At 34.9% G+C, this 22,784-nt stretch overlaps 1 protein-coding gene across 2 annotated transcripts in view; it reads left to right on the forward strand.

Moving 5' to 3' along the window:
• Positions 1 to 432: 432 nt before the first annotated feature.
• Positions 433 to 22,784, forward strand: part of Rala (Ras-like protein A) — a 120,513-nt gene continuing 98,161 nt past the window's right edge. Inside the window, exon 1 of one of the 2 annotated variants that reach the window (XM_081741508.1) lies at positions 433 to 694. In XM_081741508.1, the coding sequence (XP_081597634.1) occupies positions 585 to 694 (110 nt within the window). In that variant the 5' untranslated portion in view covers positions 433 to 584. The remainder of the gene's footprint in view (positions 695 to 22,784) is intronic. The other variant, XM_081741507.1, reaches the window with a different exon arrangement.

The following is a 22,784-nucleotide window of genomic DNA, read 5'->3' on the forward strand; positions in this document are numbered from 1 at the left end:
CTTCCGCCTTCTCACTCTCATATTCTTCGCTGAAACACACACACACACACACACACACACACACAACATAAACATAAAACTAAATATTGTCTCATAGATTGAAAGCGGTTTTCCGATGTCTTTAAGAGGTCGTTTCCTTACAGTAAACAGTAATTATAAACAACGACTGTAACACGCCCTGAAAAACACTATTGGTGTTCCGCTCTGATGGGCGCACACACAATTTTCTCGCGAACCACCTTCGCTGCCACTCGCCTACATTCACAGAGAGTCACTTTTTAGTTAGTTATTGTCTGCCTTCAGTGACTTGAAGATCGCTTCAGAATCCTCAAGGACCCTTCTCAAGCCTTCTTTACGTCTTCCGTTTCTTTGTCGTGTAAAGAGAGAGGGCGCTTTCAAGTCAATTATTCTAGTGCTGACTTAATGATGCCAAGAACATAAACAACATAACAAGTTGTTCTTTGGATCTGCTAACAAAAGAGCATCAGCGACAGTTTTTTCTTTTTTTATATTGTGTTTATTGTTGTTGTCATTGTTGTGGCCAATTTTCTTGGTCCTTGTTTGTTGTTGCTGCCACTCTCTTCATGGGAAACATTTGTGCATCCAAACCCCGGAATGGACATCTGAAAAGGGGGTCCAGGACTTCCAGTAAAGCCAAAGGAACTTGGCTCAACCTTGCTGCTGTTTTGTTCAGGTAAGAGTCACTGATTTAAATTTGATTTAAATGACGATTTATAGACAATGAAATACTGATTGACAATTAGGATCAAACACATGAATTTAATTTCGGGAAAGACCGGTCCGTGTTTTTGTCTTTACTACCCTCTATTTTGTTTTCTCTCATGTTTTTATGTTATAGGTTTCAGATAAGTTACGTTGAATCCGAATAACTAAAATTTCAGATAAGCTGCATATAAATTTCCAGATTTTCTCAGATTAGAACGAATCACTGTTAAATATAATTCAAAATATTGTCGTTAAATTAAGATTTTCTCAAATTTTAACAAATCAACGTTGTCAACGTCGTCGTTAAATTTAGATTTTTTTAAAATCAAATTTCAAATAATCAGTGATAAATAAATGATGTCAAACATTGCCATTATAATAAGATTTTGTCAAATTTCAACAAATCAGTAACAAATATGCTGCCAAATATTACCGTTAAATCACACAATCAGAACACAAGAAAGATGAAAAAATGAAATGGAATTATTTGAGTTTTACGTCTCACGATTTTATCGGCTAAGTTAAAGAAGACAGCGATGATGAATAATGAATGAAATGTTGCAATGAAGAAAGTGGGAGGAAACGGGAGAACCCCGAGAAAACCGACGCACAAGAAAGACGTTTCTATAATAATAATAATAATAATAATAATAATAATAATAATAATAATAATAATAATAATAATAATAATAATAATAATAATAATAATAATAGTTTATTTTAGTGTCACATCTACTGTATGTTTGTCACGCGGAGTACTTTCTACTTGTAAGATTCAAATTTACAGTCATAGAGCATATATCCCCTATGTGTTTATAACAAATTTCTCTTACTTATATTTTTCACGGGACGTCCGAGACTGATCCTTAATGGACAGCGGGACTCCCAGGATCATCTGAATTTGCTCCCGGGACCTCCGGGGATATCCAGATGTCGGCTAATATCCCGGAAAACGGAATATTCAACGGGACCTCAAAAAGATATCCACTGGTAAATCTTGGAGTAATGTGGTCCTAGGTATGCCGGCGTGGGATTTCCTTTGGATCTCCTGTCCCATCCGGGACGTCCTGTGGACATCCTACGTGGAAATCCTTTAGAACATCCCATGAAGAACGTCCATGCGATGTCTACTCATTATCCCGATAATCCCGGGAACTATATGGGATAATTGGTATCAAAATGGGACATCCTAGGGAAGTCGTGTGCTATGTGGGTAATTATTCCACATTATCAAAATTTTCAATTGCCCATTCATGTTCGTTCTGTTGTTTATCCGGGTAATTGTGAATTTGACAATTGAATTTTTGATATTCAAAATCTTTTCAAATAAAGATGTAAAGTTTAACATACTCGTATATTTCTATTCTTTCTATCGTAAACATATCTAGACTAAAAGTAGATTACATAAGAACTTGCTGCATTTACTGTAATTCAACGGTCGCTGCCTGTTTCTGTATTTTTGTTAGAAGTACAACAATTTCAGTTATTATTTGAACAATTGTCCTACTTATATAGGAGCAGATATTTCTTTTTCTTTCTTTCTTCCAGCTAGTGCTTAAGCTTGGGTACGTATCAAAAAAAGTCGCGTTCCGTATTTTAATATTTTTAACAGATATAATAGACTAAAATGTTACGAGTAGTTAGAGTTGGGCTACAAAATGTTATAAAATTAGGCTCATGCTTTGAGAAAAGGAGTGCTTTGTGTAAACAAGAGATACATATATGCAGAGCCGTAGCTATGGAGGAATGAGCGGGACCGTCGCCTCGGGCGCTGATATCAAGAGGGCGACGAACGAGCAAGAGAGAAAAAGTGTTGGAAAAGAGTAAATGACGCACGCCCCGTAAAAGTATTAGCCCCTTATAATATTCCGAATAATTACTTATAGTGTGCGCAGGGGGGTTATCAAAATCAGAAACGGTCATCATCTGAAATATGTGTTCGGCGTTTTGATGGTGATGGGTTACTACTGCTTTTCTACCCAATCGGAGTAATCACGACTATGAGAATAAAGTTAAGACAATGAGAGGGGTGAAAAGACACACACAAGCTGCTGCGCGGGAATATTAAAAATGAAGGTTATCAAGGGGAATAATAATATTTTAGAACTTGAAGCAAGTGGAGAATAGGGGCTTAAGGGGTCATACTTTAACCTAATGAAGTTCGTCTTTTTAAAAGACTGACCACTACCAGTGATTTTTAATTTTTTTTTATTCCATTGAGATATGAAATGCTTTCTATCTTAAAGAATTCATTGGGATCATACATCTATCAACTACTTGTATCGCCAGGATATTTTTTGTGCGTGTATTCGTGTCTAGTTGTGTAATACTTTTATCTATCTGTCTACAAAACATATCTATCTACAAAACGTCGTACAAAACATTTCGAACAGTATAAAAACAGATAATTTATAATGTATTGAAATTTCACTTCTTATCGATAGTGTGGAACGTCGTAAATAGTTGTAAATTTCCATAACTGTTCTTCAAGTGGATCTATATACTAACCAAAAATAGTTTTGTCAAGTTTAACCAAAAACTCAAAATAAGCCTCTTGAAAGCAGCTCTTATTTGCAAAAGAATACATAATGATCGCTTTTGGCTGTTGCAATGATCTGTCCAAGGAGCTTGATAAAAATTCAGCGTAGCATAACAAAAGTTGCTTCTCTTATATGAAAAAAAAAAAAAAGGAGGAAAAGTTTGGTGAGATGAATGTAGGGGGCATCAGATTCTACTTCATCCCGACCACCGAAATCTCTAGCTACGGCTCTGTACGTATGTGAATATAAACAGATAATGGAGAGTAAGCAAAATGTTCAGATAAGTTCAAGAGTTTTTAAACTACCATCGATTCTTTTTTTTTAACTGACTCTCTTTTACAATTTAGACAATTTTTGTGTTTTTGCTACTTTTTATTAGGCAGATTCAGATTTATTTCCATGCCATCTTAGTTACAGTATGTGCTGCAACTATTATTTCTATCTAATACAATTCTAATTTCTAACGAACTTCATGACCTTTGAAATAACTTGCAGCCTCAATACAACTTTAACTTACAAAAGTTAAGAAGAAAGATACAGTGGCGGATCTAGAAGGATCTGGGGGGAGGCAGCCAGAACCCAGACTATGACGGGTATATCATGAGTTTATTATAAACTTTCAACAATATATAAATAATAGCTTAAATTATTTTTGTCACTCAAAAAAACTGCTCCACTGGAAAGAAAGAAGATTTTGTGAGTGAGCTATTGAATCATTATTATAAGGTATTAGAGGTCTTTTCTTAACGTAATTTAGTTATGAAAAAGTCAATAGTTCTGGAGGCACTAGATTGTATGAATTAGCACATAGCCAAAACTATAAGTGCTAAGTCAACAGTGACAGGCCACAACCTTCTAAAAGCAAACCCTTGACAAATAAGGGTGAAAATATCACAGTGATTCCCAAACTGGAAGTCTCCACCTAAAAGATGTGAAACATCATCAAAGGATACAGCCCACTGAAATAAAATCAACAGTGAAATTATTTTAAATTGCGAGTTTGTAATATTCTTTAATTAATTAATTTTTACCACGAGTACTTAAACTCTGTGTTAGGTAAAACTTAAACTAAATATTGAGAATTTGTTTTCCCATTTCAAACGTGTTTAGCAATATTTGCCAAAGCAATAATAACAATAATAATAATAATAATAATAATAATAATAATAATAATAATAATAATAATAATAATAATAATAATAATAATAATAATAATAATAATAATAATAATAATAATAATCATCATCATCATCATCATCATAATCATAATCAAATCTTTGAAACATTTGAAATTTTAGAAAAAAATGAGTGAAAACTGAAAATGACTCAATCATCTTGTAATTTATTAATATTGCTTCGATTTATATAAACGTTTTTTTAATATATATATACAGTATATTTTTAAAAAAAGACATAATAATAGCATCAATCTCTTGAGTTTTTGAAAGAAATAATTCTACAGAACCACACTTGGTTGTGGGTATGGATTATTATTGATGTTTTATAATGTTACATCGCTTGATCTTCGATGTACCGTATACCCAAAGAGGCTAAAATAGAAATTAATTAATAATTATTATTCAATGCATATGCACCCTAGATGAAATCGAAATCGAACCTGGCGTCACATGCACTTTTTACACTACATGTAAAATTATTTTCCAAATTGATTCAAACGAAAACAGTTGAGAATGCACAAAGAGCATTGCTAGAATGAACTTACAAAAAATGGAGAGATGGAGCGGGAAGGATAACTGTGACTGTTCCTACATGTAAAAGTAAATCTTTTTATCCGCACCTTCTTCTCTTTCTCGCAAAATATCATATCTGTATGACTTACGGTTCCCAGCATATGGCAATCTCCTAAAATTCAAACTTTTTTGGCCAATATCTGAGGAAAGGTGGCCAGTTGGCCAGTAGCTAGTTGTCCAGTGGCCACTGGTTACTATTTGGCACCAAAATGTTCACCATCCTCTTAGGTATTGATCAACACTAATATCGCCTCTCTATGAGTTACAGTTCCCGAAATATGACTCGTTAAAACTCCGGAAATCGTTTTTTTTTTTTTTTTTTTTTTATGTTTCAATATCTCGGGAACGGTAAGAGTGACGCAAAAAATTCCATCACTTTCTCAGATAATTTTTGATTCTCTATTTTTATGGAGGACTCAAAATTGAAAAAAATCTCAAATAACAGACGGACGGACAGACATACAGACATAGATAATTCAGTAACGAACTTTTTAAGTTCGTTGAAAATCCGCTGGGTGCTTGAGTACAGGAACACTCATGCAGTCAGCTCCTGCGTTATATTATGCTTGTTATCTATCACAATTTTAATCAAGTTTTCTAATTATAGTTAAATAATCATAGATTAGCCAATATTATTATCAGAAATGTCATGCTCTGATCCGAATAGGAAAATGCTCCCGCGGCTACTAACATTTCACGAAATATCACAATGTACGAATGTACTGAGTATATTGCCTATTAGAACTGTCCAAATAAAAAGTCCTACAATACACATATTTGATGTAGATGTAAAGCAATGCTTTGAACATATAATTTAGCTTACTATATAGACCAAGATGCACAAATTGTAACAATTACTGGTATGTAGATCGTGTACTGCCGAACGCTATCAATAGATTCACATCCACCAATAGTTTACTTTCATTATTATATACAAAATTTAAGGTAGACGTAAAAAAAAAAAAAAAAAAAAAAAAGATAATTCTGGAACCAGTGGCGTATTTACGATTTTGTTTCGAGGGGCTTTGCCAGAAAATGTGAAAATTCTGCAAGATATTTCATATACTTTACTATAGTAAGGAAGATTTCGAGGGGGCTTAAGCCCGGAAGCACCCCCCCTAAATACGCCACTGCCTGGAACTAATGGCATTACTTTGGAAAGAGTTTTGAAATTACTTTGTATTACAGGTACAAATAAAGGCCTAACAGACAGTGCCAAAGGCTCGGGTGAATTTTGTTTGAGGAGGATATTTTTTTTTTTTTTTTTTTTTTTAATATCTTTCATACGATCATACCACCAGTCAGGCGCGCATCCAGAAATTTTTGTTGGGAGTGGTTGAACCTTTGGAGGGGAGTCCAGTACTATAAGCCACTACGTGTATGTAGAATTGAACGGGTATTATTCTGCACCCGAAAAGATGATTTGTAATTGTAAAATACTTCCACCTATATTTTCAGAAATAAAATGATAGAACCAGATTGTTTTATATATATATATATATATATATATATATATATATATATATATATATATATATATATATATATATATATATATATAAGAGAAAGAGTACAGATGAAGCGTAAAATCAAATTTTCATCCTACATCAATCATTTCCCTGTTAAACAAGTGTAATTGTATTGAGAAAATATACAAATGTATGTTGAGTTAGGAAGTTTGGGGGGTCCAGAGCCTGTAGACTCCGATCTCGTGGGTATGCCCTTGCCACCAGTAAAAAAATGCCCACGCTTGCCATAAATTTCTAATTATGCTTCTCATACTAATTGGAGGATGCTGAATTCAATGCAGCTATTTTATACACATATCCGTCCATAGGATCACAACAAGAATGATCTCAAAATTGAGATCTTTGGAAAACCGATTATGGCAATACTGAAAATGCGTATACTTCGTTACATATCGAATTGCACATTTTATACTAGTTTGAGGACCCTGAATTGAATGGAATTATTTTCAAACATGTCCGTCCATCGAGTCATGAGAAACATGATCACAAAGTTGGGATATTTATATTTATTTGTATCCCAAATTTGAGTCTCTAGGGACCCCATGGATGCGCATGTATAAAAATAGTTCCATTGAATTCAGCGTCCTCAACTTAGCATGGAAACTGCAATTAGAAATTTGGCACTTGTTGCAAGTGACATAGTCTCATTGAATTCAGCATCTTCAAATTAGTATGAAAAGCCCGATTTGAAATTTGGCATTTGTTGCCACTTGCATAGTCCCATTGCATTCAGCATCTTCAAAATTAGTATAGAAAGCTCAATTAGAAATTTGACCCTTGTTACTAGTGGCATAGTCTCACTGGATTCAGCGTCCTCAATTTAGTATAGAGAGCGCAATTAGAAATTTGGCCCTTGTTACCTGTGGCATAGTCCCATCGGATTCAGCGTCCTCTAATTAGTATAGGAAGCGCCATTAGAAATTTGGCCCTTGTTACCTGTGGCATAGTCGCATTGCATTCAGCATCTTTAAATTAGTATAGGAAGCGCAATTAGAAATTTGGCCCTTGTTACCTGTGGAATAGTCCCATTGGATTCGTCCCGGCGGGAGCTCATGTGGTTCGGATTCTACGTTAATCAGTCGGTCCACTTCCCACATAGCCTCGCTGCTGAAAAGGACGTTAAACTCAAAATCAACTCAACTCCCATTGGACTCAGCATCTTCAAATTAGTATAGGAAGCGCAATTAGAAATTTGGCCCTTGTTTCCTGTGGCGTAGTCCGATTGGATTCAGCATCTTCAAATTAGTATAGGAAGCGTAATTAGAAATTTGGCCCTTGTTACCTGTGGCATAGTGCGATTGGATTCAGCGTCCTCAAATTAGTATAGGAAGCGCAATTAGAAATTTGTCCCTTGTTATCAGTGGCATAGTCCCATTGGATTCAGCATCTTCAAATTAGTGTGGAAGGCGAAATTAGAAATTTGGCCCTTGTTACCTGTGGCATAGTCCCATTGGATTCAGCGTCATCAAATTAGTATAGGAAGCGCAATTAGAAATTTGGCCCTTGTTACCTGTGGCATAGTCCCATTGGATTCGTCCCGGCGGGAGCTCATGTGGTTCGGATTCCACGTTAATCAGTCGGTCCACTTCCCACATAGCCTCGCTGCTGAAAGGGACGTTAAACTCAAAATCAACTCAACTCCCATTGGACTCAGCATCTTCAAATTAGTATAGGAAGCATAATTAGAAATTTGGCCCTTGTTACTTGTGGCATAGTCCGATTGGATTCAGCATCTTCAAATTAGTATAGGAAGCGAAATTAGAAATTTGTCCCTTGTTACCTGTGGCATAGTCCCATTGGATTCAGCATCTTCAAATTAGTATGGAAAGTGCAATTAGAAATTTATCCCAGCGTGGGCTCTTTCTATAGTGACATGATCGTTAATTCTTTGTATGAATACACATATTTAACTAAAATAATAATATTAAATAAATAAATAAATAAATAAATAAATAAATAAATACATTTTAAAGCATTACATTCTTAACAAGAACTCTTTTTGGATGCCAGTTTTGATTACTGAACGAAATATTCCAAACAATGAATGTGTGTGTGTGTGTGTGTGTGTGTGTGTGTGTGTGTGTGTGTGTGTGTGTGTGTGTGTGTGTGTGTGTGTGTGTGTGTGTGTGTGTGTGTGTGTGTGTGTGTGTGTGTGTATGCTTCGGTTCCTTTTCGAGGTTTGGTTTTCTTTTCATCCATTCAAATAATGTATTCTCTCCTCTTCTTTCTTCATTGAATTGAAGAAGGTCATGTCATAACACGCACACGAAAAATTCCGTTAGTTTCTCACACTTTTTTGTTATATGAAAACAATAAGGATTTTTTTTTAAATACATAATATTGAAACCACAATGGTTTGTTCCTCTATGGTTGATCTCCAGGAGGTTAGCTTTTTGTTCTTTAATTCTCCATTATTTTACAATCTGTTGCTCCTAGGGTTGCCAATGGCAACGAAACCTTTGCTAAATTTCGTATAGTTTATTGGTTACGTTTTATTATTTTTGTAAAATCGTAGCCAAATCATGTGTGAGTGAGCAGTCGTTCTTTCAGAAAAAATGTTCCGAGGGCACTGCTGGTACTATTCTATTTATTATTATATTATAGACGTATTATTTTGGTGTCCTCCGGGTGTCACTCTCAGAGCTCCGGGGGGCAGTATCCCCCAGAAAACATGTCTGGAAGAAACACTGTGAATGAGTTTGTGCTCATGGTTCCGAGCTTCATTCACGGTAAAAGCATAAAGGAGCCTTTTCCAGCTGGCCGATATATGATGTAGAAGCACGGCCAGAGGAAAGGACAGAGCAAAGGAGTAGTGAAGACGAGAAAGAGGAATAGGACAAACATTTGTTGGCAATATACGAGTATTCAATAATGATCTATGAATAACACGCTTACAAAACCATCGATTAAAGCATTGATGTTCTTTTCTGCCTGTCACCGTTGCTATTCCTCAGCGTCAATTTTCTGCCTACTCCTTGTTTTCTCCGTGTGGTTTACTACAAATAGGAACATCAAACTGTGACGTCACAGAGTATCCAGTTGGGAATGATTTGCTCGGAGTTCTTGGTGTTGACGTAGCGTGGTGATTGGAACGAAGTGAACTATATCAAATACAGGAAAATATTAGTGGAGAAAATAGAAAACATGACTAGTTTCTATGCCTAGGTAGTAGGTCATAATTTCCATCGGGGGTTACCCGTGGGGGGAATTCTTTCCTGGAGCTATGGAATCCCCCACCCGGATCATATCTCCGATCGGTCAATTGTAGGACGAAGAAGAAGAAGGAAGGAAGAAGAAAAAAGGAAGAAGAAGAAGAAGTAGAAGGACGAATGGCTCTTAACACTTTCAATCCTAAGCCTGAGTAGGATTTGAGTTACCATATTAATAGGGAATGAATCTCTCAGTTTCCTTTTCCAAGCGGTCGTCGGTTGTCGATGGGTGCAAAATTTATTTGGGCTGGCATCTAGACAAATATACATTCTTTTCCTGATGTTTAACGGTGAAATTGTAAACATTTTGTAGTCTGGAAGACTATTTCAAATTGCAATGTACAACCTCAATGAAAACTACTTATAGTTTTTCAAACATTTTCAAAATTTTTGAAATGTTTGAAAATTTCCATAGACACGATACTGTCCATCACAAACTTAAATATCCGGGGATCGAACCATGGACCCTACGCATCAGAGGTAAGCACACTGCCACTGAACCCCGTATCTCCCCTTTCATAAATCGTAATAGATTGTATCCATAGCATTTTCTAAGTAAACAATAGAGAACCACGGAAGTGTTACCGATAGAACCTATTATACAAAATTGGCTGTTATTGAGAACGAATTACATACTTTTCAGTGCTATAAAATTATTTTTTCTCGACTTTTTCGAAAATTGCTTATGGAAATTTACCCTCAATCATCGTATTTTGTTTAGCTAAATGTTGTTTATTTAGATTGATACATATCTCATTATAAAAATTACAAAATATTTCAGTTTTAGAATTAATCATATTTTTGAATTAAACCTCATTGAGTACCGGTACTGTACAATGTAATCTAGCTAGTGTGATCATGACAAACTTAATAAAGTTCTACTTCAAGATTAGTTTCACTTTAGTATGTGGCCTGGTTATCCTCTTACAATACCAACTTTTAGGTATACAAAAATTGTTTATCTCAATTTCTCAAAAACTACACATGAGAATTCTTATTCACCATATCATTTTGAACAGTTTAATGAGCTTTAACGATAAGTACCATATATTTCATCATAATTGGGCCTTTCCCCCCGTTCTACACTTATAATATTGTCGGGGGGCTGGTGCGTGGGGTCCGTGATTCGAACCAGGGGCGGATCCAGGGGGCGATCACCCCCCCAGAAGAGGAAACTTTCTTATTTTATATATATAAATAAAACCCATCCCAAAGTTTGGAGCCCTTAAAAGTAGCAGTATGACAACCTACCGCCCCCCAGAATTCGTCCTGGATCCGCCCCTGATTCGAACCCCGGCCAAATAAGTTTGTGGTGGAGAACATCGTGTCTGTAGGTTTTCTCGAAGTACTCCCGTTTCCTCCCACGTTCTCATTCCACCAATTCTCCCAATCATCATTCACTTGCTTTTTATCTTGTCTCCCTTAGCCTAAAGGGTATAATCGAGGGACGTTATACTGAAATATTCACACACATATATATATATATAATGTAGAAGTTCTCAAGTCGCAATAAGTGCTTGAAGTGTTGTGGTGATCCCTTTGTCCAAAGTAAGAAAGTAACTGTCAGAAAAGGAAGTAATACATCTCGGTTAATTATTTATCTATGTTAATAAGAAAATGGTTTTGCTAAATGGATGTCATTCGAGTATAGGGGAAAACACTGACACAAAATGAGCGCAATGGTGTGAAATACTTACAGCATCACACAATAATCCCTGATTCCATGAATAATTCTACAATATATTTGCTTTCAGTTCTGTCGTGACGTGATATGCAATATCACATAATAACCTTTTGTCTTAACTAAATGTTTTCTTCCTTTCCCATCATCTCATATTATACACATATTTTATTGCATTCTTATTCTACTTTTTTAGCATTGCATTTTCTCCTAGCAAAGGAAAGTGACCTGTGTCCTTGAAAGGATCTCAACGATGACTGTTAAGATATGAATAAACGTTAGTGTTCAAAATGTTACACAGAGACATCTTTATTTAGGATATAACCATTAAGAATGAAAACACTTTCGAGAGACTGTACTGAAGAAAGGAATTCATATTCTTCGTCAATGTATATATATATATATAAAATGTTTATATATAGTAATAAAGCCTTGAAGTGGAACAACAATGCAAATGACAATCATAATTAGAATCCGGATTATACGGTACTTTTCATCCTTTGTTAATTTCTTAGTCAAAACAAGAGTTTTTGGAAAATGATACAAAAGTGGATCAAAAAATTACGATCTTGGCCAATAATTATAATTAGTTATTGGATCAGAGGCTACAAATTTTTGAACGATCCCTAAATAGAGATTTCGTATTTTCTACGGAATAAGCACATCATACTGAGTTAAGTGATAGTTTGGGTTTGGCTACACTATATGTAGTTCTCCAGGCGTACAAGAAAAATTTTGATTGAAATATGTTGGATCTTTTGATCCAATAAAACAAGTTCACCCCAAATTTATATCTTGAAAATGACACTTAATGTAAAGTGATTTGAGCTAAATTGATAGTTAAATTGGTTAAGTTGAGACGGACATAAACTCAATTCACGCTCAAAATAAAATAAAGTGTGAGCTAAAACACAAGTTCAGGTTATAATTCATGATTTAAGAAGAATCTGGGCTCAATTAATAATACTCTCAGTGAAAAATAATAAGCTCGCGCTCAAAGTGGAATATTTGAGCTAAATTCAACATAAAGTTCATAATCAAGACACAAGAAACAAACAAAACTTTTCTATTGTAGAACATAGAAACTGTATTAAATGAAAAAGGGTGTAAATACATGGGTATTATGCTTTACAATAAATTTCCAGAGATAAAAAGGATCACAAGTGAACATCTTATATTGATAGTAGCATTGTCCAATCAAACAATGTGCAATTAATAGAGGAGTGAAGAAAAGTGAGAAATCCAAAGTTTTACGGGCCGACACCCCGAAACATAGGCGATACAGAGGAAAGAAGGATCTAGAATCATGTGAAGATTGCAATGCAAAAGATACACTGACAGAAAGAACTTCAAAAGATTAAAGTAATCAAAATGACATTTACACAACAGTATAGTAAGCAAACATTGTACCCACAGACATGCTCAATATGTAATGCAGTGTTGCCAACGGAGCACAAAATGAAGTTTTGTTAAATGGCGCGGAACACAAATTATAGCATCTAACAAATCTAATTATGAGAACCATACCTGTGGAGTCGTGATGTACAGTGTTGCCAACGTTTGAAGATATGCCTATATGAATTCCTATATAAATCTCGGATGTAGAAGTGTACATACAGTACACTATTCGAACTAGTTAAAACCAAAAAATGAGACCACAAACAAGAATATAATCACTGAAGTACAAAAATGACGGACAAATCGCAGTGTCGAAGCATTATTGCGAAAGGAAAATGTCAGAATAGTACCAAAATACAACACATATGCTGAAATGATTCATGCCCTTGGATGATCAAGTGGTCCGCAGGCTCGCTACTGGTGCACATGTTCGATTTCCGATTGGAACGTTCTGCAACATAGTAATAGTTGGAATCCTACATTAAGCTAGATGCAGAGCTGGATCTAGGGGGTATCAAAGGGGCGCAGCAGGTTGAGAGTATGTGGGAGGCGTCACTTTGATGCAAAATTGGGAAGAAGGTAGCAGATATATGTCTTTGTCCCGGGCGCAATGTTTCATAGATCCAGCCCTGGCGATATGTCTTCCACGACCTTAGCTCGTTTAGAACGTGAACAGTTAAAATGAGCGGAAATACAAAGTAAAAGATAATATTGGGAGAAAATCAAAGAATATATAATATTAAGACTTCGTAGGTATGGTTCTACTCATAATTATATTTGCTAGATTTTATAATTTCTGATCCGTGCCATTTAACAAAACCTCATTTTGTGCTCCGTTGGCAACACTGTATTACATATGATGTTATTGAGCATGTCTGTGGGTACAATGTTTGCTTACTATACTGTTACGTAAATGTCATTTTGATTATTTTAATCATTTTGAAGTTCTTTCTGCGTCAGTGTATCTTTTGCATTGCTGTCTTCACATGATTCTAGATCCTTCTTTCCTCTGTACCTCCTGTGTTTCTGGGTGTCGGCCTGTAAAAGTTTCTCATTTTTCTTCACTCCTCTACAGATTGTGCATTGTTTGATTGGACAATGCTATCAATATAAGATGTTCCCTTGTCAGGACTCTGTTGTTACATTCCCAGAGAAATTCCGAAAAAGAACTCCAAAAATATTTATTACAACACTGCTTTTACTCGGTAGAGGAATACATGAATTGCTAACTACTTTAAAATTTTACATGATATACAGTAAATCAGTGTCATTACTTGTTTTTCGGATTAGTGTTTAAATAGTGTAATTGTTAGGATTTAGAATTTTTAATTAGTCATTGGAGGTAAATACTCCACAGAAAAGTATCTCTGCCTGGCATATATTGAATTATAAAAAAGGTAAAGTTAAATCAAAAGACTAGCGGTTTTTTCTCTACAAAATACAAGGCTTTTATTTACATAAAACTAAAGACAAATGCCAGAAAAAAAAATAAAACAACTTTCTGCCATCACGCAGGAAAGCAAAACGTGAAACTTAGAACTCTTAAGTGACAGTATTTAATATACAAGGATGAAAAATACAATTTACATTAAGATGAATAGCGGTTGTCCAGTTTTACGTTGTTCACTCATATCCGAGTCAGGCTGTGAATCCTAGTGTGGATCTGTATCTCAATTCGAATTTTAAACCTGAATCAGTGCCTGGTCTCTCGTGCCTCTTTTTATATTTGATAATTAACATTATTGTGAACCTTTAGGTTCTCTTTTGTTTTGCTTATTTTCTAATGACTTCCAATGCTACGTGATTACCTGAGAACCTCATTAACTAACAACACATTAATACTGTTTGTCTATATTTTTTTGTTTAATTTAGATTCCCATATCACGTAATTAATGAAGTATTTTCATATTTTTTTGATTATTTAAATGATTTTAACATTGGAATAAAACTTCTTAATATGTTTTATACAATATAATTTTTATTTCATATATTACATATATTACATATATGCAAGGATTTCTACATACACTGCAAGTAATAATTAGATGGATAAGAGATGGCGCTGTAAACGCTAAGTATTGGGGAGCTTTGCTATCAATTTTAATTCAATTTTTAATATTTACACTTCATTACTTTTGACAATTTTATTGTTTGTTACAATTTTAATACACCTTTTTTTTTTCATTTTCAATATGTTCATTCGCCCTTATCCTTCTTTATTGCATTAACAGTGTTATAAACATTTATATTTAAAACAGGCAAAGTCGGCCATTTTGGCACGTGCCATCGTATAGTACATATTCTTATTTCAAACAATTTATTTAAAACAAATTTAGTGAAGTAGTCCACGGGGCTCTAAGGCCGGGACTTCCATTATAAATCTCCGTAAGGGAGATAACTGGAAATGAAGTAATAATTACTTACTCTAGCTTCATGTTTTAAATAATGATATGCAAAATGTAACCACCATAATTATTAACTTATTGTATGTTCCGGATTTCGATCCAATAAGTTAGCATACATTATTATTATTGTTTCTTTTACTTTTGTGTTTATATATAAATGAGGTGACCACTTCAGATGCATTGTAATACAGTGCTAAATGTATGAAAAAAGGACGAAAATACAATACTATACAATTTGAAAAGAATCTCAGCTCAACTCATACTCGAAATGAAAAATGTGAATCAAATTCACGCTCAAAAAATATGAATTAAGTTCATACTTTCAAAAATATATAAGTTCATACTTTCAACTCACATTCAAAGAGAAAAAGATGAGCCAATTTCTAGCAAAAAATTCATAATTTGAAAAAGAAAAAGATCAAGTCAGGATAAAAGTTTTTTAAAGAAAATGTGACCTAGGTTCAAGTTAATATTCATTGGCCGTGTGCATCAACAAAGTTGAACGAGGGACATAACCAAGCTCGGTGAAAATGTCTGTTGCACCAACAACGTTCAAGGTTAAGTCTCGGTCAAATGGTGGAGAAACTTGGTTTTAGCTTGAACGGCTGAATTTGGGGGTTTAAACTTCGTTGATCCAAGTCAGTTTGTTTACATTCAATAATGTCTTTGTATTTTTCCACTAATGAAATTACAATACATTTCTCGTGGTTGGATTTTTTTCCTCGTAGTTTCATTATTTTTCCATCACAATTACGATCACTGAAATTAGACTACTCACAACTCTATGCAAACAATCTCGAAAGTCGAAAAGACCGGCACGCGGTATGCTTTCTTGATAATTTAGAGTTAAATTAATGACACATTCATAACTTGAAAAGAACTCACGTTCACCTTTTCTTTGAGCTACTCTCCGATTATATTTATTAAAGCAAACTTACAAGTGAAAGAGTTAGTTCAATTTATGCATATATGTAATAGCAATAGCAAAAATGAACTGAGGCTGGTTGCGTGGTCCTAATCCAGCCCTTTTGAAGGTGAAAAGTGTTGTGGGAAACTGTCTATACTGTGAGTATTGACCTCGCATGGTGGTTTGTACCCATCAACTCCGGAAGATTCAAGCCCCAGTCGTGGTTATTCATAGTTTTCTACTTTTTTTAAAAAAATACATATCATATGAAGTGGACTGATCTCATCCAATCTGAATCAAACTTGGCATGGTGGTAAACCTTGGTTTGCTATATAAACTTGTGAAATATTATGGCATGGTTCCCGAGTTATGACCCATCAAATCTGGGATTTGAATTAGTCACATTTTTTCCAAAAGCAGTTCAACCGTACTTACTCATTTGATCTGGGTCAAATTTAGCATGCTGATAGATGTTTACTTGTTATACAAGCAAATAAATCTTCAGTTTTACGTCCCACGATTATGTGTGTAGGCTAAAGGAGACAGTGATGATGAGAAATAAATGTAACGGTGGAACGAAGAAACTGGTAGGAAACGGGAGAACCCCGAGAAAACCAAATACATGGTGTTTTTACACTAAAAAGTACACTTAGCGTGAGCGGGAATCGAACCAGGAACCCAACGCACCAGAGGTGAGCAATCTACAACTGAACCACTGTGACCTCAACAAGCTTGTTTATCGTTTTGACAAGGTAAAAGTCTATTCTTGAGATACTGAATTCACGAAAAAAAAATCGTTTCTTGCTACCTTCTACGTTTTTGTTGTATTGTAACTAACATTGATACCGGAAAATGGTAGATTTCTACCACTTCCGGTCGAAATAGAGGGTTAAGATAAAGATGGAATATATTCTTGGGTCGCTGAATCCATATACAACAAAACCCTTTCTTGCTTTCTCTTAACCATTTTTGTTCTGATTCGTGTCGATAGACAAACAGGCGAACGGACATACTCGTTGTTAAACATCGCTTATATTTATGCGTAGTTCAGTTTCCAAATTTGATTTTAAAAAAAACAAACTGAGTTTTGGAGATAATTTAAGTGATTCTTTCCCGTATACATTCTAAATCCTGCATGCTGATTACATATCGGCTTTTTTCTTTCGAGTATTTGATATTTGCGTGTGAACTAATAAGTACTATTAACTCGAGGACGTGAAAATCCATTTAATCTTCTGCGTAGCAATAACAGCTTAGTCAATATCTTTATCTAAACACGCTATCTACATACGAATACACAGTAGAAGGAACTTCTCCCACTTGACACCAACGGTTGTTGATGAAGGTAATAATAGTAATTAATCATCTTGATGTACTGCTAGAGTAAACAAATTCATGTACTGAAAAATGGTTTCAAATTAAGCATTCTGTGGTTTTCTTAAGAGTCTTCATCCCGGCGAAATTAAAATACCGCTAATTTTACAGTAATTATGTGATATCTTCAAATAGATAAAAGATAATCGAACTATGGAACAAGAGCGCCCTAGACAATATTATTTTACATAAGAAACCGTTATCACGACTCACTTATCTGCTTTCGATTTCGAGCCATTTTGAAAATCGGAATTTATTTTCGCGTTTCTAACCAGCTGAAAACGTAAAGCCACTAGGTGACTTGTGATAACGGTACCTCACGCAAAATAATATTGTCTAGGGCGCTCTTGTTCCATATTTTAATTATTGAAGATATCACATAATTACTGTAAAATTAGCGGTATTTTAATTTCGCCGGGATGGAGACTCAGTAATGCGTGGAAACCCTCCCTGGTCTGATCCTATCTCCCGCCAAGTTGGCTTTGTAGTGAGCAAACAGCGTGAGCGTGAATTCTCTTGGATTTTCCCATTTTGTCCCAATTTTTTCATTCCACCACTCATCATCACCGTCTACCTTAGTCTCGAAACACAATCGTCGGACATTTAACTTTAAAAAAAAAATGTTATTGATCGTTATTTTAATATGAGCATAGTTCTATAATAACGAGCAATTGAATGGCATGTTTGGCAGTGAAGCATTGTAATTTAACTGGGATAATGCTTAATTTTCCTATAAAATAATAATAGTAGCATTTAACCCTTATTTGTTCTTCATTTGATTTTGAGTCATACAGCTACAACAACAAAAACTCATCGGACCGGTATCAAATTTAACATGGTAATAGACTAATTTGAAGTTTTAGGTAACTATTTAACAAGATAACTTTTACAAGTAGGATTCCGATTGGATGAATACGTTTTTTTTTCTTTCTTTTCGTTCTCTAATATAACTCAAACTTTTACAGCTGATAACTCAGGAACTGAAAGCCAGCACAAAACAATACGTATTTCACACCTTTATAAGATCTACTACCATGCCAAATTTGATACCGATCCAATGACTTTTTTTTTCCGCTATATGACTCAAAATCAAATGAAGGATAAATAAGGTTTAATTGCTGCTATTATTTTATACGAAAATTAAGCATTATCCCCAGTTAAATTATAACGCTTCACTGCCAAAGTTGTTGCCATTCAATTGCTCGTTATTATTGAACTGTGGTTGATATTAAACTAACAAGGAGATTTCTTTCTTTCTTTCTTTCTTTGATATTAACGGCCCTCATTTATGTTCTGAGACTAAGGGAGACGGTGATGATAAGTGGTGGATGAAGAAAGTAGGAGAAAACGAGGGAATCAGAGAGAACGCGTTCTCACACTCTATGTCTACTCCAAAGACAACTAGGCGGGAGCTGGATCCGACCGGGGTTTCTACGCACTAGAAATGAACACTCTATAATCTACCACTGAGCTACCATGGCTCATTAAGATTGTTTCGTTTCATATTGTGGAACTATTGTTGTCATACAAACTATATGGGTGCATAGTTTCGGAGCTAGGGAAGTCCAAAAGTGTGGAAGCACATCGCAGCACAGTGGTTCTCCCGCCTCGCAAATGCTTGGACAAAATTCATTGAAATTTGTTCTCTTGCTTTCTTTTTCTTCTTCTTTTTTTTTTTAAATTTTAAGTATTAAAGGAGACTGAAGTTGGTCATGACAAAACCAAGACAATTTTCTTTGTTGACTAAATTTTATTCAATTTAACGTTCTTAAAAGAATCATTGTGATATAATTACAGTCCAGTTGTGCCATTTTCAATGAAAAATATGTTTACCCTCTACCCCCCCCCCCCAAAAAAAAAAAAAGAACTCATGCGCGCAACCTTGCCTGTAAAACCCTACCGTAACACACATTATTTCGAAATGAGAAACTGGAGCAGGCGCTCTATAACATTTCGGAATTTTGCGACATATTTTATGTTCTCTGTTGTCAAAGCTTACCTTTTTACTTATTTTGGACCCACCTTCAGGAGTAGCATGTCTGGAAATTCCTTAACCCTTGTGGGGGTTCCTTGTGCATCCATGCATGTTGCTAAAATAGGGCTATACATTTTTGAATAGAATATGTGTGACTTCCTTACCGTAAGCTCCACAATTCATCATATTCGAAATAACGGATGCTTCGATGAGTTTTCCCTTTTTTGATTTTGGATGAGCTTAGCCCTGAAACTACTCACTTTGTGCCATATATATATAGAGAAAAATTTTGGGAGGTGATTCCTTATATGAAATGAAAGAAAAAAGTTCTGATAACCATAGGTCTCCTTTCAGAGTTATGAACCGCCGAAAATTCGAAAAATCATGTTTCAAAACGCCTTGCCTTAGAAACTATAGGACCTATCCCAAGCGGTTTAAGGAATTACACAGGAATTAGTATGCGATCTATCTAAATATCAATGTTTTACCATCCTCCGTTATCGGCGAAATGAACGCGCCATTAGTACTTAAAGGAGTATTCCTATACCTCAACTTTCTTTTTACAGTTCGTTTCGCCGATAACGGACCATGGCGATAACGGACCACGGCGATAACGGACCACGCCGATAACGGATCGAAATCAACCATTTCAATAGAATGATACGTGTGGAGGAGGAAAAAAAATACCTAGTAGCTCTCACTGTTGTTCCTTTGATACCTACCGAAGAATGTTTAAATCTTTAGTGTTGTATTTTCCGAAGTCGTAAAGGAACGTGGACACTGAAAAGGACCAATATGGCTCCAGATCCAGCGAGGAAGGTAGCTACGATATTTTATTTTTTAAAAATTATAGATGAATGACCTAAAACTAGTTATGTGTTTCCCAATTGTAAAAAATCGTCCGTCTCTGACTGTAGCAATAGTCTTTATTATAAATACGAATTCTGTTAACCTAACGATTAACTTCAAATTAACTTTTAATAGCTTTACTCCACATATTTCCCCTATTTCTTGTTCTAAATAGTAATTTAATTTTTAACACATTTATTCCATGTTCATATTTTCCTCTAATTTTAGTTCTAAATAGCAATATAACGTTTAACACGTTTTTTCTATGTATTTTGCTCTAATTCTTGTTCTAAATATCAGTTTAGCGTCTAACATGTTTATGCCAAATTAATATTTCCCTCTAATTCTTAATTCTTGTTCTATATAGCAATTTAAAGTTTAACATATTTATTCCATGTTCGTATTTCCTCTAATTCTTGTTCTAAATAACAGTTTAACATTATTTCTTGTTCTAAATAAGGTTTAACGTTTAACAGGTTTGTTCTATGTATTTTCCTCTAATTCTTGTTCTATATAGCAATTTAAAGTTGAACATGTTTATTCCATGTTAGATTTTCCTCTAATTCTTGTTCTAAAGAGCAATTTAAAGTTGAACACGTTTATTCCATGTTCGATTTTCGTCTAAATAGCAATTTAAAGTTTAACGCTTTTATTCCATGTTCGATTTTTCTCTTACTATTGTTCTAAATAACAATTAAACGTTTAACAGGTTTACTCCATGTATTTCCCTATAATTCTTGTACTAAATAGCGATTAGTAAAATTTCTTGCCGTATAATAAGTGCAAACACAGCTTTTCTGTCCCATAACCGGAGAATAAAAGGTATACATATGTACATATTTTATATTTATAGTAACCAACCCAAGATATTCCTGCATGACAAGTTTTGCGGCTAAATCTGAGTACGCTAATTCCACACCTCAAATCCCTTGTGCATACCTTTTCTTGTTCTCAAGAAACAGTCGAATCTCTCCAAAATATTCTCATGACAATACCATTCACAGACAAGTCATGACATTTACAACTTCCAAATAAATCGAGAGTGCTGATTCTGAATCTAAAGACCGTGTGTGGATTACTGTTTTCGTTTTTGAGATACAGTTGAATCTCCTCAAAATACACTCCTGACAATATCATTCACAGAGAGGCCATGACTTTGAGAACTTGCTGGTAAATCAGAGATGCTGAACTCAAATTTGAAAACCGATTGTTAAGAGTCCGCGGGAGTCAAGTGACCTTGACAAATCGAAGATATCGCAGTGCAAAGTGTTTCCTTATTTTGGCAACAGATGGGGTTGTTGCTGAAATACCGTCAAAGCAAATGGCACCCCTCCTTTTCCTTCGTTTTCCCCTGCATGTGGTCAAAGTTGGACAGCGCAGGAGGGGGATGGTTACGGATGTAAATGGGACAGAGGAGTGAAATTCCTTTCTTTTGGCTAAAAGAGAAACAGAACTGAAGAAAAAATAAATACAGAGATATTGTAAGAGGGACCAACATGATATCAGCCGTCAGCCACTCAAATATCTACAACGGTCACAAACATACCATAGAGAACTGAAGCACTTGTCGCCTGTCTCTTTCTCAAAGGATTCTACCTATGGTAAATAACGCGGGAATAGTGCAGGAAGAGTCTGATATAAAATGAAGAACCATGCAAATATTTTTTAAAAAACGGGAGAGTCAATATTCTAATTTATTTTGGGCCTTCGTGGTTTAAAAAAAAAAAACTTGGAATTGAAAGGCAGAAAACCCAGACAAAGATCTGAAATGTATTGGCAATGTGACTCTTTTTTAGTGGAATCCATTTCTTTATTTTCTTTTCAAAATATCATCACCAGATTTACCCTCTGTCTCGCCTTCACATTCGAATGGTCCTGGGATCGATACCAGTAGCTGACCATCCTGAATTTTTCCTATTACAACAGGAAAGGGGCGCAATGTTACATTTAGCCTTGGGTACCGGCTTAGAAGGACAGGAGGGAGCATATGCCCTGCTTGGTATTGGTTTTTATTTGGGGAAATAGACCACTTCATTAACAATAGAATTAAAAGATGTCACCTTCTTCAGGAAGGTACACTCATGTCCAAAATTATTGTCGCATGTCTATAAATATGTTGTTGTAGGAATATAATTTGATAACGAATTCACCCGGTATTGCTTATAATGTTAGTATGTGTACAATCGGCAGAGACATGTATGCAAATTGCAAATTTCATGTCAAAAGAGGAGTAAATAAGAACAATAAAACGAAAATAAAACTTTCGTGTCCATTTAGCAACATTATGATTTACTCATTCTAATTTTCGTATTTATAAATATTTTCCTATGAAATTTACCATATATACATTTCCCGATTATACACATAGTATCAGTATTAAAAGTACCCAGCAAAATCAGTATTACATTATATTCTTACATGAAGACAGTTATAGATATGC

Source organism: Thermobia domestica, chromosome 15, assembly GCF_964235325.1.
Source record: "Thermobia domestica chromosome 15, izTheDome1.hap1.1, whole genome shotgun sequence".
Lineage (NCBI taxonomy): Eukaryota > Metazoa > Arthropoda > Insecta > Zygentoma > Lepismatidae > Thermobia > Thermobia domestica.